The sequence below is a fragment of the Beta vulgaris genome, chromosome 4 (assembly GCF_026745355.1).
Source record: "Beta vulgaris subsp. vulgaris cultivar EL10 chromosome 4, EL10.2, whole genome shotgun sequence".
Lineage (NCBI taxonomy): Eukaryota > Viridiplantae > Streptophyta > Magnoliopsida > Caryophyllales > Amaranthaceae > Beta > Beta vulgaris.
In genome coordinates, this window is record NC_079205.1 from 60,186,452 (window position 1) to 60,203,759 (window position 17,308).

At 35.3% G+C, this 17,308-nt stretch overlaps 2 protein-coding genes across 2 annotated transcripts; both read right to left on the bottom strand.

Annotated features, from left to right (window-relative positions):
* Window positions 1–1,979: 1,979 nt before the first annotated feature.
* Window positions 1,980–11,412, bottom strand: LOC104890311 (ATP-dependent Clp protease proteolytic subunit-related protein 3, chloroplastic). Its single transcript, XM_010675743.4, has 10 exons — window positions 10,998–11,412; window positions 9,799–9,900; window positions 9,028–9,150; window positions 8,119–8,178; window positions 5,230–5,326; window positions 5,060–5,133; window positions 4,104–4,157; window positions 3,929–4,012; window positions 3,659–3,785; window positions 1,980–2,327 (listed from the first exon to the last, which is right to left on the bottom strand). Exons 1-9 carry the CDS (start codon window positions 11,271–11,273, stop codon window positions 3,690–3,692), a joined length of 966 nt encoding a protein of 321 aa, XP_010674045.2. The 5' UTR covers window positions 11,274–11,412; the 3' UTR covers window positions 1,980–2,327; window positions 3,659–3,689.
* Window positions 11,413–13,681: 2,269 nt separating this feature from the next.
* On the bottom strand, window positions 13,682–16,236 carry LOC104904957 (REF/SRPP-like protein At3g05500). Its single transcript, XM_010693391.4, has 3 exons — window positions 15,961–16,236; window positions 15,170–15,397; window positions 13,682–14,436 (listed from the first exon to the last, which is right to left on the bottom strand). Exons 1-3 carry the CDS (start codon window positions 15,997–15,999, stop codon window positions 13,951–13,953), a joined length of 753 nt encoding a protein of 250 aa, XP_010691693.1. The 5' UTR covers window positions 16,000–16,236; the 3' UTR covers window positions 13,682–13,950.
* Window positions 16,237–17,308: the final 1,072 nt, after the last annotated feature.

Sequence of the window (17,308 nt, forward strand, 5' to 3'; positions counted from 1 at the left end):
AAGGCAATGAGTTTTCGAAAAATTGGCACTTCCCTAGGTGATGACCAAGGTTTTTATATTTGACAGTTGCCACCAATAATCTCTTGACATACATGTTCAGTTTTCAAATGATTACTTAGAGTCTCAAATTTGATAAAGTTGTATTATTTCAGAGGGAGTGAGTCTTCAAAAAATTGGCACTTCTCTAAGTGATAAACAAGGCTTTATACTTGGGATAACGACCACAACCTCGATGAAAATATGGGCATGCAACATAAATCTAATTCAATATCTTCTCTAAGTTTATGTTCCTAGTCACAAAACACTATTTGCAAAACGGAGAAACGTCTAACTTTCGAAGGCAACTCTGGCAAATGTTAGATACCATGTACAAGTGTGGGAAATAATTGTGTTATATTACTAAGATTCAGCTTGAGGTAACTGCTACCTATCAGTATATCATCACCCATCAAACCTACACCAGCAGCGTATACTGCTATATTGATAAGTTGATTCTTGTCAGATAAGAATTTGTTGTCCACTTTGAACAAGAATTTGTGGTTCCAGAAAGGCTGTGATCCACCAATCTCGTAGATTCGTGTAAAGAACTTTGCATCTTCATGTATCCACACAACCGTGTAGGCGCGCATCCTTTGCCCGAGAAGATTTAGGCATGGATTCTAGGGTGGTGATGTAAGGCTTTGCCCAGATAGTAAGGTAAACTCTAGAACCCATGAATCCATATTATTTTGCCTTGAATGATTTATGCTTTCCATGCTTAAACACAATTATATTTCTCAGTATTCTCTAGTATGACATATCACAACGACTCTCCCTTGAAAGGGTGAACACATATCGAGCAATCCAGGTCAGACTGAACCATTCACGAGATTGTTATTCCAGCTACAAGAAAATTGAAGTTAATGCCAAGTCTGTGCATGACAAAGATGGAGTTTGAAATGCAAAAAATCTAATGAGAATTTCTTCCCTAAATTAGTTCAAGAAAAGTAAAATTGTATAAGAATAGATCACTTAGACTATTCTCAGCTAGGTATGGGTGGATGTTGGGTCGAAATGTGTGGACTTTTCAACCGACCACTTCTGCCTCATAACAGGTTGAGTCTGGGTTGCATATGGGTTCACTCGTGGATCGGCCCAGTTTTTGACACCTTACTCCTCATTCCACTATCTAATCATGACACTCCCAATTCTACATATCAAATGGCAAACACTACTTTGTATACCTCAAAACATTATAAATTATGCTAAAAAGTAACCTCATGATTTTCAAACACAAAATAAGGGAGATTTGCAAAAATATAGGATTTCCATCAATTTTTTTACGGATAATTATAGTTGAACCTATCTCCAAATCCCAATATGAAATACAACTATAAGTAATTTCAAATCAAGTATTAATTTGATATGTTTTGAGCCAATCTACAAAAGTCATTGCACTTCACATAAAAATAATAGGAAAAATTGACAAACATAATCCAAACTATCACCGTTCCGCTCAAAAATAATTCAAACTATTGGGAGTACTTTCTCAAAATAATCCAAACTCTTAATCATCCTAAATAGACCCAAAAAGGATCATTGAAGGCAAGAAAAATAAAAATTTGGATTATTTTGGAAAGGTATCCCAAATAGTTTGGATTATTCCAAAATAACCCAAAATTGAGATATTTTAAGCAGACCGTTCATAGTTGGAATTATTTCTCTGAATTGTTCCAAAGTGCCAACACGATGCAAAAGCCACTGCATCTCATTTAATAATATGCGACTGTTCTATAAGCAATAACAAGAGAAGGTTGGCTAATTGACCATAATGATTGGAATCTATTATGAAAAATATTGACATGTTGGATGATCCCAAACTCGAAGGTATAAGCAAGTATTGTTCGACATGACCCAAAAGCAACCCAAATTCAAATTAATTCAAACCGGAAACAAGGTTTTTAATCTAGGAAATTGATGTAAGTGAAGAAAGAACAGAATAAACGTTAACGCCATTGAGAGGTATCATTTACCATATACACATTAGTGCAAATTGTTCATGATCTACAAATTCAGTATAAACTTTGTAATGACCTCTAAGTTCCAAAATCCCAACGTTAGAAACTGTAACAACTTACTATCACCATCATGGCTTAACTTCAGATCAATCTGCAATTTACATAGTCATCGTCATAATATAAATAGTGTATGGCTTTTACAAGGTGATCTCGTCGCTTTAATTATTGGATCTTGGTTGTTTAGACTCACCCCCCTAGATACAAGCCCATTGCTAGCACAAGCCATCGTCTCATATGTCACGATCTGCCAATGCTATATGCAGATAATACCTGAAACCAAGCACACAAGTTCTTGGTGATGAAAGAAGAAATTTCCTCCAGTTAGCCCAATGGACGATAATATTAATTACACATACGTTAATTTTGACCATGAAAAAGTTACCTTCAACAAAAGATATAGACCACCAACTGTAAATACTAACAAGAAATATAAATAGCCTAAATTGTAAACTGTAGTTGAGCTATTAAATTGAGTACATCAGATAATGTTTAAAACGTGTACTCATATCACACAATTCATTAAATAAAAGGGGAATAATGAGCGTGAGGACCTAAGGAAGTGAGGAGACTTTAGATCCAATTACACTAAAACATTATGATCTGTATGACTCGTATATATAGATACTACATCCATTGTTATTCTAAGCGCGTGGGGAGATAACATAACACGCTTCTTCTCTGAAGGCAGTGGACATAGCATGATTACATGAAACTAAAATGATTTATCAGTCTAACAGGATTAGCTCTTAGTGAATACCAACTATAACTGTATGCCACTATTTCACCAACAGATCCTTTGTCGATCCCGTGCAACTCCATTCCTTGAGAAATATGACAGCTTTTTCTTCATGTATCTATCATTTTGACAGGAATTTCTTGTCCCTAATCCTCTTGTTCATGTCATAAGATGTTAGGATTGCTAGTAAGAGCCTGTATATGGAAGTACCCCTTTTGCTTCCGTACTAGCTGTTAAGGACCTGCTCTCTTCACCTTATTTCTTTCTGAACTTTTCTTATTTTTCTGAACTTTTCTTGTTTGATTTCAAGAAGAAAATAAGGTGAAGAGAACAAGCCCTTGGGTTGGAAGTTAGCTTTGAAGATAGTATTTTTAAGAAACTAGTGTTCAACAGAAGTCTAAAAATAATGGTTGGATTAGTAAAGAAAAACTGAAATTAACCATTTTGTACCTCCTAAAGCTACCTCTAAGTCTAACCCAAATTAACCCAAATGGTTCTGATAGCTTTTTCAAAACACCTCAGCTAGTCAGCTTCTAACAGCGACTTAAACACTACTTCGCCAAATACATTCTTTCCCTATCAGTAAGGTCTGGACTCGGTCAAAACTCTAAAAAAAAGCTACTCAAGCTACTTGTGTGCAAACTTGCAAAGAGGTTTAAAGCTAATCATTAACACAACAAACACGTTTCCCTTCTGAATCACTCATTTTGTCAAGATCTAGACCATCACCGTGAGAAAATTTCCATCTCCTCTCTGTTTGGCCACAACCAAATGTAAGTCCTTTAAAAATTAAGAAGCTTACCACAATGATGAATTTTGTTCAATAATAATCGAAGAACAGAAAATCTGGTGACAAGAGACTTACCAAAACAATATAGATGATGCCCATAAAAACTTCAAATTGCATCAATAGCTTTGATTCCAGCATTCTTGTCCCAGTCCTCAGGAGCAGCAACATCAGACATAACTTTCTCTTGACCCCGCCAAAGAATCTGTGACGGGTAACAGCACATCTAATAATCAACCTCTATACTTTCTATAACGATGATACGAAAAAGACCTTGTGACTGAAGTAGCAAATAGACAAAATCATACAGCCAAGAAATTGAAAATCTTGAGTGAGGAAGAAATTTGCCTTGTCTATGACACCAAATTCTTTGGCTGTGGTTGCATCCATATAAAATGGTCTTCTCATCACACTAGCAACAGTTTCCTCAGACTGACAACAAATGAACCAAACCAAATCATTGAATTTATGCCTCACCAACAACTTGTGTAATTTCAGCATGGGATTCAAATGTTATACTTACATTTTCTGTGTGCTTAGACAAAAGCTTCACGAGAGTGTCCCTGTTTATAATTACCTGCAGCTTAATGAGATCAGAATTCCATAGGAGCTTCCAGGAAATGAAATTCAAGCATGTGAAAGTATCAAAAAATTTCCATGAACTTATATTGCATCTTGAATCTACAGTCAAATACACACTGATCATTTATTATAAAATGACTAACCTATGTTAGACTTGGTCCTAATTTGCACCGTGCAATAATCATTCTTATCTCTTGCCAAAATATAACCACTGCCACTTTTAGGATCATACAGATTATAATGTTCGCAGGACTCCAACATCACATCTAGAATAATTGAATTTTTTTTCTTCGAAGAAGACACATATGGCCGAACTAATTGAAAACAGTTCCAGCCGTTAAACTTTGACAAATTCAATTTCAATGAGTTAACTTGGTAAATCGCAACTATGGATGTGTAAGTAATGGAGTCTTGAAAGGCTGGGTATATTCCTCATCTTCTCTCACCCAAATCACTTTCATCTTTTTCTTTCCCATAATCCTCCATGGTTCAGTGTCCACATATCAAGCAGGTGGCATAGTCATGATGCACGCCAGAAACAGTTCAAGACTGGATGTTCCACAGTATATTACTATTCCAATGTTCATAATGAGAAAATCTTGTGCTCCCACAACTTAGGGTCATGTTAGGGAAATGCAATAGCAGAAGGAAACAGTTGTATTGGGATAATAAGAGCCTCACTTTTGAAAAGATCATTTCAGGTCTAACTTTATAAGGGCACTTCTGCTTCAGAGCAAGCTACTTCCAAGATCAACAAACAAATACACCCAAGCAAAATTTTGAAGCAAATACAACATATCTAAATGTGACTGATCATGCCTAGAGCAACAATAATAACGGACTTCTGAACTTGTCTTGTTAGAAATTTCCCATGAGAAACATAAAATGATTAATTACCTCTTTTGCACGGATTGCAACATCACTTGCTGGCATTAGTCCTGATGATGGTACACGAGGTTGTTGAATCATGGCTGAGAAAAGTTTAAGCAAATCAAGTAAGAGTCTAACAACATTCATACTAAGAAAAGTTCATAGCCAGAACAAAAAGGGCGTTAATAGAAGTCAACCTTTAGCATGCGGCATCATAAACCTCTTTCCCTTGGTTCCAGCGGAAAGAAGCAGACAAGCCTGACCTATAGCGGCCCCTACTGCAACTGTGTGTATCTACTTTTTCAATGATGTCAAAAGAAGCAGGACCATGAGCAATAATAATCAAATTTCTGGAGGCAAATCTATGAGGTTAAAAGCTAAACAGCCAAAAAAAAAAAAACCATACATCTAGTAAATGGCTTTTCATTGGTCTTAAATGCCAGATTTTCAGCTATATCATTGGCATATCAAAATAAAAATACCATAGCTCTTTGAATGGTTTGATTTATATGGCTTATTACCAATAATGGATTAAATCAATCTATGCAGGTCACAATAAGTTCCCTTTGTATTGATAACAAACTTAGCAGCCATTATGCCCAATAGATGATTATACCAAAGATCCTTTTACATAGTTAAGATTAGAATCAGATTCAAACATCCAATACAAAGCGATAATAAAACCAGCTAGTCAAACATGCCAAGTGAAATAGCAAAAGCCATATGCTTATTGTTTCAAATTAATGAAATAATGCTAGGGACACCCGATAAAAAGGTTTCTATCGACAAAGTACTTTCTATACACTCAAGTAACTGAGTATAATAGGCTATAGATCACACTATAGTTGAGTGGCAAAAGAGTATTCAAATACGAACTTTAATAACATCAACGTAACATAAAGAAATCATATAAACAATTAGGTCAATGTTCTTTCTGAAAAACTAATTTATAAATATGAAATCAAAAAAATCCTCCTCCGAGTATAATATGATGTTGTGGAACACTTATCACAGTCTTCAAGAAAAAGGGCTATTATGCAAAGAGTGATTACCTTTGGCAGGGTTTTTCAATTCCATTCAACTGCCCAGCTGACTACTTCTAAGGGTTGATAGTTAGAGTTGGGTACAAATATTCATCGCATGGACGTAGTGATTTGATCATTTAAATCATCAATCTTCAAGGAATTTAATCCTCTGAGTATGGGTATTAAATTTTTTCAAGTGAAACGAACACTTTTGCAGAATATTTAGCATTTCACAGTTTTTTTTGCAATTAAACATTAGAATTTTTTTAAAATAGAAAGATATAATAACCCATTCTTATAGCCTTCTTTATTCGCATATATGAGATCGGTAGTCTCTTAGCTATTCACGAGTCTAGTCTATAGAAATCATGTTCCTTTACTTGGACGCGAAGCCTGATCTTCATGTAATATTTCTTGTCCGGAATCTTTGCAGTTAATAGATTCTAGTTCAAAATATATTAAATAGTACAGTTTTAATCTTCCTGTTTTGCCCTATTCCACTTTTTTTCCCCTTTTGCCCTTCCTCACACCACTTGGTCTACTTAGTACACCCATGTTTATAAATAAATTTCTGTCTCCTAACCAGTAATGACCTACTTTCCACCTATGTAGCACAGGTACTTCTTTTAGGTCACGTACTTGTACCCGTACCCGATACGATACGTATACTCTATGGGTACACATACTCATTCAAAATTTCAGTTTTCATTTTCCGTCCCCGTCCCCGAATCCGAACCCGTACCCGTATCTGACTCTATGCAACCGTGCTTTCCACTAACTCCCTCATTTTCCTTGGTTTTTGTTGAGTAACATGGGCGATTTTTAAGGAGTTTAGAGAGAACAATATTGTTCAGCTTTTCATCTTACTTTTATTGAATCAGAACATCATTGGATTTCTCTTCTTTCCATCTAGGCCTATGAATGGGAACCATCTCATAACAATCAACCCGGAACACACAACCTGGCTTAAAATAAAAACAAGGGTAACACAAACAAATAGGGGTGTGTTTTCTCCACCTCTGGAAAATAAGTTTCAGGCCTGATTAACCAATGGGGGGTGAACTTAAGGTGAATCAGGCTGAAATGGCCCAATAAGATCTAATAAGTTTTCAGTTGAAGAGAACACACCCTTAAACTGGTGAAGCACAATCTTAGTGGGGAGGATGAATAATGGGCAAGTGTGTGCGTGTGTGTGTGAGAGAGAGAGAGAGAGAGAGAGAGAGAGATGAAATATAAACTAAAACCCTAATTTATCAGAACCCCCACTTCCAGTCAGCAACATGTATCTGAAAATGCCAGTTATGCCACACAATACTATTATACATTTTACATCCTATACTCCAGTAGGAAAAATAAGCATATTCAGAAAGGGGAAGACGTAAATACTAGTATAATTACAAGAAAGGGTGCAAGTTAAAGCCATAGGTGCTTAGGAGAATTGATCAATATATAAGAAAATTGCGATGGAAATAAACCCCTCAAACCTAAATCAAGGACGGAGCCAAAGTCCTGTCAAAGGCCCATGTCCTCTGTAACTTCTAAATTGGATTATACTTGCTTTATCATAACCCATAACCCCATCACTAGAAGCCGCTCACCCCTCATAACTTATCTCTTCAACTTTATACTGTCTTTTCTAGGGACACAACACACCCATCAACACAACCCCCAAACCAAAAAATCTCATAAACAGTAGCCTTCTCCTCTAAGTAGACACCATAATTTCTTGTATTGCTTGAGTAAATATCACTTGGAATCCTGATATGGCTTACGCGTTAAGAAAAAACTGTAGGTTAAGTTAATGCAGGTGAATGACTAAGTGAAAGTAGTTCCCACCTGACATGAAGCTAAAACAAATTTGATTCTCAATAGCAACCCCCATCATTTTTACATTGTGCACATTTAAGAACAAACAGAAAGCTCTCAGGATGATACTTAATTTTCCTATGAAAAAAATGACGAAGAACAGGAAACTACATTAAAAAAAAAAAACAGCAGCATATGATACACGGGAGCACAATGATGGCATCCAGCAGAAGCAAACAAATAGAAAAAGCCTACCTCATTTTTTAGTTGCATCATCGCATCATAGATAGCAAAACCTTCAGTTTCCATACCAACCTGAAATTCAGAATGAAAAAACAATAGGCTATATGCACTGGCAAAATATATAACAAAAGGCCATCAAATCTATTAGTGCTCAAACCCAACAACAGGAGAAGGGGGTTTGATTAAAATACAAAAGATTAACGAAAATAAGAGAGTGAATATTGAATCTTGGCATACTAAATCCTAGGTACTATAATCGTTTTACAAAATAATTACTATCATAAGTTCACACATTCTTATTTTCCAGCCAGATGAAGAATCTCAAGCCAAGAGACTTCTGTACTTGACCTCTCTATTCATCATCATGCTTAAGGAGGCGACTCTCAAAGATGTTTAACTGTTCATATCTGAATGATCAACATGGAAATATGTTCGCACAACAAGCAGAAAGCAGGAAAGAAGCAAGAAGAATCGATAATTTAGTGTGCTGACAAACAATAATTCACTAATATAATATCATATTACGAAGCTAGGAGAAAACGACAACTAGTGTAGTTTTATAGTGAGGATCAATATGATGCAATGATCAGACTGAAAGGCACTGGAAGATTCTTACATAGAAAGGGGCTAGATGAACTAACAAATCAGAAATCCCACCTATTTGCCGTTGACAAAGTCATTACAGACAGATACAAAACGAAGATTATGTTTGTTCTTTTTCATTTGTTCATTATACCCAGTGAGAAAGATGTTAATAAGATATGTCCTATAACATATGCTATTATCTCTGACAAGACTCTATGACAGCACCCGATAAACAAGATGTAGTCTAATTCACCTAATCTAGGACATACTACCAAAACAGCCTCATAAAGCCAATACAGATTTCTCCAAATACAAGGAAACTAGTCATTAGCTTACCGTTTCACCATCATCTCGGGTCGTACCAGTAGAATTTATATAGATATATATAGGCTCCTTCGCATCCATCCATTGTAGGTACATCAATTCTGCAATCACAAGCTCGGTGACAGCAGGAACCAACTGACAACCAAGCACACTTTATAATCAATATTACGAACATCTGCATGAACTTCTATACGGGTGCAAACAGAAGAGTTTACACATACACACCTACAGAAAGGGGAGAGGGCATCCTGTTCCTAGGTATATTTTTGGGTCATACATACATTTCTAATTTTATAATCCAGCAGGTTTTCACAATTCACAAACCATAGAAACTTTAATATGAGAAAACAAACTACCTAAAATAGTGAAAATAATGATCCTATAGCAAATCAAACATGATCCTCAAACATATTTCTCTTGGTTTCACATCAACCACTTAATTGATTTAATGATGAAATCATATAGAACAGCAGCATTGACTTTTCTTTGAATTGGGTGGAGGGGGGACAGGGTACAACACTAAATGTTATCATTGATGAAGAGAAAAGAAAAATCAAACATCAGCAAAATAGAAAGTTTTGGAAAAAGAAAAATAAGAATTAACAAATGTAGGATTGGACAACTCAAAACTACAGAGTACAGAATAACAGCCAACCCATAATACAAAGTCTCAAAGTTAAAATTCATACAGCACTGTCTCAAAATCGTACACCACAATACCTACTTCATAGTATCTTAACTTCCCTAGTAAATAAGTAGCAACAATTGCAAAAGAAAACATACCGGCATCCCAATGTAAATTATTCTCCCATGAAGCAGCAAGGAAGGCAAATCAGGTGGAGGCCTCCTTGGCCTATGCTCATTGTAAGAAACAGACCTTTCCACCTATTCCAAAATCAAGGAAGCCTAATGAGTCATCAATTTCTTCATAACAAGCAGATACTGAACATTATGCTAAAATAAGGAAGATAAGACCATACAACGATAATCAAAATGGCCAACATATCATCTGAAATTAACTTACTAATGGAGATAACATATTCACAATAAGCATGAAACCTGTTTTCAGACCCTTGATTTCAACAATGCGCATGAAGCCCTTGTGCCAAAATGCACCTTATTACATTAATTTCCAAAATGCCCAATATAAGAAACAAAATGCCAAAAGAGCATCGATAGTGAGCACTATAGGGAGAATTCTTTGCATTGGAAGTCTCATATCAGTGCATAAACAAAAGACTGTTCTAGGACATGAGAATTAGCAGAACATCTATGTGTGTGTACTACACCAACAAACAACTAAGAGATCCGACTATACTAATGAGCAACATGGAGAGCAGCAATAACTTCCTAGTGAACTTCCAATTATTTAGCTTACCAATCAATCTCCATCTTCACTGGGCACTGACCAATAACACAGTCCACGAGTTTTGTGAAATTTATTCCTTTATAGATCTCGCCAAATCAGAAATGAAAACTTTTGTAACATAGAGGAAGTAAAAGTTTCTAAACTTGGAAAGGACTACCAATAACTTCAAATCTCTTCCGAACACTCTCTCTTCCCCACAGGCTGTTTTCGAAGATCTCGAGAGTCGAGTATGACATGGGTCCTTTGCCAGATAAGCCCATTTTAAGAATTGATGTCGTATGTAATTATATGCTACCAAAGGCCATAATGGCGGAGAGGTAACCAACCAGGCAACAAGACTGATCAATCTCCATTATAGGTTTGAAAACTTCTAATAACCCCTTGAACCCCGGTATTCACTTAGTGTTGTACTAGTTGGCGTTCACTAACTCCACAATCCTCCAGCAAGGCTAAAATTACACTTCAATATTATCATTTATCAATGTCATTTGCTATTATAACTAATTACAACAATAAACCACATAAAAATCAAATTAAAAAAAGTAACAGAAAACAAAAAAAAAATCAAATAAACAGAATTAAATCAAATTAGGTAAAAGAGAAAGAATAATACCTGAGCAGGAGTAGCCATGAGTACAGGAGAATCGAACAAATCTAAATACGGCGGAGTATCAGAATCGAGAGGCCTATTAAGAAACGTTTCGGGAGAATTAGCAGCAACTGAAGCGAGTTTCTTAAGAAACGGGTCTTTAGGGTTAATTGGAGGAATCGGCATTTTAACACTATTTCTAGGATTCATGGAGCAAAATGTTGTGAAATTTCGTCTTCCTGAATTAACTGAGGATGAAATTGAGCAAGAAGCCATTGGTACCTGCAAACAATTCGCCATAGCTTTTTTGTTTCTGTGCAAGTTTATTGTTGATGTAGTTCAAAAATGGAGTTTTTGAGGGGAATTTTGAGTTTCTGGTTAATCTGCTGAGAGTGAGAGTTAGAGATGATTGAGAGTTTTGGTGGTTGGGCTTAATCTTAATGGTTGGGCTATTATTCGAGGCCCTTGTTATTTGAGACCTTAGTTGTAGCCCTGTAGGTATACAAAGCAGGGTTTTAACGCAAGCAATTTACCAGTAGTTAGTTACAAGTTAGTACAATCACCTCATGACACTAAGTAGTATATCTATCAAGAAGTCAATTGTAAAGATAGGAGTTAGCTTAAGTGAGTAGAACGCTCTTTTTTGGCCCTTGAGGTCAGGGGTTTGATCCTTAATGCTGAGGTATTTCCTTAGCATGTTATGCATGCCTTACCAGCCAATCTGCTAATGTTTCATACAGGCTAGTAGCCTTGTATGGATTAGCCTTTGGGCAACTTAATTTCCTAATCAAAAAATAATAATAATAATAAATCAAGAAGTCAATTGTGATACTGAATTAGAGTATTTTACTTTAACAATACAAGATATTGTTTTTGTCAACTTCCTTATAGATTCTTGTTTTCTAAGGATTCTTAGGCAATTGATTGTTGGTTGTTAGCTTTTGACTGTTTTAGTTGGCTTGTTTGATTGCCTGGAAGCATTGGCAGTTTTGTATTGATTTTTTCAATTGGTTGTTTAGGTCAGTTGTTTGCAAAAGTGTTTGGTAAAATTATTGTCGTTGTTGGCGGTTTATTAGAGAGTTTGTGGGCCAAGAAGCCAAAAGTAAAATGTAAAAAAGCGGCTCTATATAGCTTTTTCATTTTGACTTAAAAGCCAACTTTTCAACCAACCAAAAAGCCAATAACCAAACACTTGTTTAGCTGTTTGAATAAATTGAAAAGTCAAAAGCCAATGAAAAAGCTATTTACCAAACATGACCGATGAAGTATAATATAGTCTTAAGAAAAGATGTTCCTTGTTTTATTTAACTTCTCCAAATGAAAAATTAAATAAACACTTTTACAGAATTATAATATAGCCTCATTGTAATTGGCGTGAAACAGTAAAATGAATGAACCTAAGGGGAGCAAGCCGGGGTTACACTTTCTTTGGAACTTGAAAGTCTTGCAGAACATGGAAGGCCTTGGTAAACAATTTTCCAGAGAATGGAAGTGCTGAGATAATAATCGAACATGATCATATTTCCTTGTTTAGATGGGGAATAACCTCAAATACGGGGTCGTTTGATTAACTATTTTTTAATTTTAAGAAACGGAATTAATTACCGATTCTCTTTTTTCTTGTTTGGTTCAACCCCTTATCAATCTATTACCATTACTTGATGGTAATGGATCCCCAGTTTGTTACCTTCCCTCCCCTTTAACTAACAAAATCCATTACTTGAAGTTAATGGTTACCTTTCGTTTCCATTTCTTGGCTTGAACAAACACTCAATAAAGGTAACCATCTTTGTTACCATTCCCCTCCTCTATTTGTATCAATTCCTTTTCCATTCCATATCTTGAACCAAACGACTCCTAAGTTTATGAACCTAACAAGTACCAAATAGCAACTTATTTCTTGCCCTTCATTACAACCAAAAAAATAGGTGTACGAGAAAATGCATAAATTTGGCGAAAGGAACTCAAAAACATTTCATGTCTTTCTCAATTTTGATCAAAACATTGGAGGATTATCATAATTAAGATTTAGTTCAACTTCTTTCAATGGTGAATTTAAGCATACTTTTAGCAGAGTTAGTTTTGTAAAGGTAGCATTCATTAGCAATGATACAAAAATAAACACTTGGACTCCGTTAAGGGGAGGAAGTATCCTCCCATACTCAGTAGGGGACAACTTGTCCCATACCATGACAATTTTGTAATTTCACTAGCAACTTGATATAATGTAACATTTACTCGATATGATTAGATGCAGTCAGAATATGATATAATAATTAACTGATATGATAAGATAATATTAAGATATGATATAGTAGTCATTTAATATATCAACTAGATTTCAACTAACAATCCCCAAATTAAAATATATGAAAAAAATTAAAAAAATCATAATTTTTTAATATTAATTTTTATCTTAAAAATTACTGAAATACCATGATATTGGACCATACCGGTTATGGAAATATCATTCCTCGCTCAAGGGGTGTAAGACACTCTACTACTCTGGTTTCTAGCCAGATGAGCTAGACAAACTCTTCTTTCTCTGCAAGCTCCTGAACGAGAGAGAGAACTAGATTGTGACTAAAATTAGGGATATTAAGTGCGTGTAGTCAGCTAAGATAAAGCAGACCAAGTGCGAAATGCTGCAAACCAGTCGAACAGGCATTCGGTTCACACCATAATTTCACTCAAATGGAAATGCTTACTTCTATAAGAGACCTTTTATACAGTCCACTTCTTGAAATAGCATCCACACCACAAATTTATACAAGTCAATCACATGAGCTAAAATTCTGAAGAATAAAGCAATATGTCTCCATAACTAAAACATAGAAACATACATATTGAACAAAAACAAAACATATTCTAACCAGTAACCACGGAAACTGCATTCTATTAGCAGAAGTTCCAAACTATAAACAACAAAACCTTTTTTCATCATAATTTGCAAGTTCAAAAGAAGTAATATTCAAGGTCAGTGTGCAGCAACAGGCACAGCAGTACCATCAACAGACTCTGTCTCGCCCTCCTGATCATCGAACACCTTCGCAATCTTCTCAATAGGCACCAGAGGCATATAGTTTGTAACTCTGTAACCCTTCTCAGCGCCTATTTTCACAGTTTGATTATACTTCTCAGAGCAGAGGGCTGCTGTGGGAACAACTAACTCAGCTACCTTTGGGAAAAGGGGAAGGCGATTGAGTGATCGCCATGCTGAAACAGCATACTGCTCTGCAACAGGTTCATACTTGGTGTACATCTCCTTAGCTGTAGGCTCATATTTGGTGTAGACATCTTTTGCGAATCCGGATGCAGTATCCACCACACCCACACGTTGAACTTCTGAAGCTACACCACGAGCCACCTCAGGGGCCTTTTGAGCAGCACAATAAGCTTGACAGGACACATTCTTCACGACAGGTGGAACACGATGCTGCACCTTAACCACAGTGTCGTCAACCTGCCAGCAATAGTTGGACACTATAAGAAAACAGGCTTATTATGGATATGAACCTTTCCCCATATCTCCAGGGCATGAAGGATATTTTTCCAATTTTCATGGAATCAACAAAAGTAAAAGAATTAACTCCATATATGTTTGACGATTGCTGTTTAACTACAATATCACTGCATCCACCAAACGACCCGTTTGATAGGAGGCAGGCAATAACTGGCGATAAAAAGAACGGATTTATACTTAATTTGTAAAGGAAGTGTTGTCCCGAATTTCCAATATCCTTGGTCATAATTGTCAATCCTCAAATAGCCCTTCCGCAATGATGCCTTCTTTATTATACACATTTTTAGAGGTCATTAGGATTGCATCTCCATGTAGATTTAGGACATATTAAGAGCATATTAGGACATTATTGCACATATTCTCTTAGGTCTATTTTGTTTGTCTTGTTTCAGATATATTAGACATTTTGGACAAAATCAAGTGAATATTCCTTCAACATGCGAGATAGCTACTAAAGCCTAAAAGTTATCCCTCTCTACATAAAGCACGACGCATCAACAGTATTCACATTGAACAAAGAATATGCACAAGTGCACAACATTTTCAATGCGAATGCGACTCTCCACCAACTGAGATAAATCCTATGTAGTAATAGTTGATGATATCAAAACTACCAGCATAAACCATCATCAGATAATACACTAAACAAACACACAAACACAAATCAACTGACCTTACGATCAACAAACTTGAGGAGTTCAAGAGGGATGTCATGAAACCGATTATAAACAGGACGAACCACAGTCTTCACCGTACCCTCAACAGTCTCTACACCGGGCTTCAGGGGACCAGCCTTGTCCTTAGCATAACCATATAGGTTAGAGAAACAGACAATGGCTTGAAGGGCAGCAGATTGTACAAACTCAAAGTACTTCAATCTCTCCTCTTCGTCGCCACTCATCTATAGCGCAACAACAAGAAAATTTACACTCAGTACCAAAATTACTCAAGATGTTATAATCATTTCAATAACTTAGTAATAGCACAAAAGTAACAACAATAAGTTCCAAAATCAGCACAATTTCTTAATAACTCTGCTTTTCATGAGATATATCAATGATTCAATTCAGAAAATAGATAAATAAACGCTTCAAAATTATACTAAATTTCACAAAATTTCCAGTAAAGATCTCCATTTCAGCCAAATATCATTAACATCTTCAAATTTTCCAAACCAAAGATAGTCTTACTCCATAATTCTACCAAATTTCACTACAAAAGCAGAGAGATAAACAATAGAACAACTGAAAACCTAATCAAACACATATCAAATTAAAATCAACAAGATCAAACAAATTAACAACATATAATCAAGAAACCCTAAAAAATAACTCGAATTTTTCAATCAAATCAAACAAACGCCATAACTAACATAAATGAGAAAAACCTCAATAAATTGAACAAGTAAAATCAACTATCATTGAAAAACGCTAATAAAAACAAAATCTGCAATCGAAATCTCACCATTTGTTTCTTCTCAAGTTGAGAATCACCTTCCGCCATAGCCAAAAACGAGATTTTGTGTTAAACTTTCTCAACGCAAATAATACCGAAATAGTAAAGATAACAAAGAAAATTCTGTTCTAATAAAATGAGATTCTTTCTAAATCTGGAGAAATTGGAGGAGGAGAGAGAAAATTCAGAGAATTCGATGACGATGTGATGAATACAGAAATGAAATGCATGAAATATATAATATATAGAGAATGGGGATGGAAAACCGTGTACTGGACCAATAAATTGCTTAATATAGGCATATTGACTACTTGGTCGCTAAGCTACCAATTCCTTCGTCATTATCATTTTCCCCTTTGATGTTAATTTTAAGGTTACAACTCACAAACATCTATTAATGTAAATTTAGTGATTGATTGTAAGTAGTTAGATACTCCCTCTGTCCTAAATTATTTGCTACATTTGCTTTATCACAAAGATTAAGGAGGGAGTGGGGACCACTGTCACAACAAGAATTAACAAAAAAGCAAATAGGTAAATTGTGGGACTTATGTACTATATATGGAAATATTTACAAAAATCAAGGAGGGAGTGATGACAAATTTGTAAATAAAGTGTGGGACCTATGTATTATATATGGAAATATTTGCAAATGTAGCAAATAAATTGGGACACACTTAAATGACAAAATGTAGCAAATAAATTGGGACGGAGGGAGTATATAATTGGATATTCAAATCTTATACAATATATTCTTTTTTAATTTAAAGATGGGGGCAACATTCTAATGATAAATTAAACTAAATAAGCATTAACAAAGTAACTTGATCTACATAATTAGAAATATGGTTATTTGATTAAAAAAAAAATTACAAATTTTAATTGACTATAAGACCTTATATATATCTTCTTCTTTTTTCTGAAAGAGAAATTTCATTAATTGAAGGTCAAACGGCATCTACAATAGGTATTAAAGTAAAACAAGATACAATTAAACAAGACTAAATCAAATTCGTCTTCGAAGAAACTACAATGAACCAGATCGAACAATACAGCACAGCCCCCTTGTATTTGCTGAATCAAGCAGCTATTGATGAGGAAGTCTATCATTCTGATATAGTTTGGGAAAAACATTCTTGATCGAGCCAGGTTGACCGCATTCGAAATTCCAATACTTTCATGTTGAGTCTCGAACTTCAACCAATGAGAACAATTTCTCATACCTAAAAACAAAAGAACCATACTCACAACTCCCATAGGAGAGAAGGAGATTTCCAAAACAGAAACTAAAAACCCCATAAGGTAGTGTTTGGAAACTTGTATTTCATTTCAAATAATGAAATTGAAATTTGGAATT

Excerpts from the sequence above, each read along its gene's own strand:
- LOC104904957 (XM_010693391.4), bottom strand. The coding sequence starts at position 15,999 with ATGGCGGAAGGTGATTCTCAACTTGAGAAGAAACAAATG. Across the intron at positions 15,398-15,960 it reads AACTTGAGAAGAAACAAATG|ATGAGTGGCGACGAAGAGGA; the intron begins GTGAGATTTCGA and ends GTTGCGCTATAG. Across the intron at positions 14,437-15,169 it reads TCAAGTTTGTTGATCGTAAG|GTTGACGACACTGTGGTTAA; the intron begins GTCAGTTGATTT and ends TATTGCTGGCAG.
- LOC104890311 (XM_010675743.4), bottom strand. The coding sequence starts at position 11,273 with ATGGCGAATTGTTTGCAGGTACCAATGGCTTCTTGCTCAATTTCATCC. Across the intron at positions 5,327-8,118 it reads TGATGCAACTAAAAAATGAG|ATACACACAGTTGCAGTAGG; the intron begins GTAGGCTTTTTC and ends TTGAAAAAGTAG. Across the intron at positions 4,013-4,103 it reads TGTCTAAGCACACAGAAAAT|TCTGAGGAAACTGTTGCTAG; the intron begins GTAAGTATAACA and ends ATTTGTTGTCAG.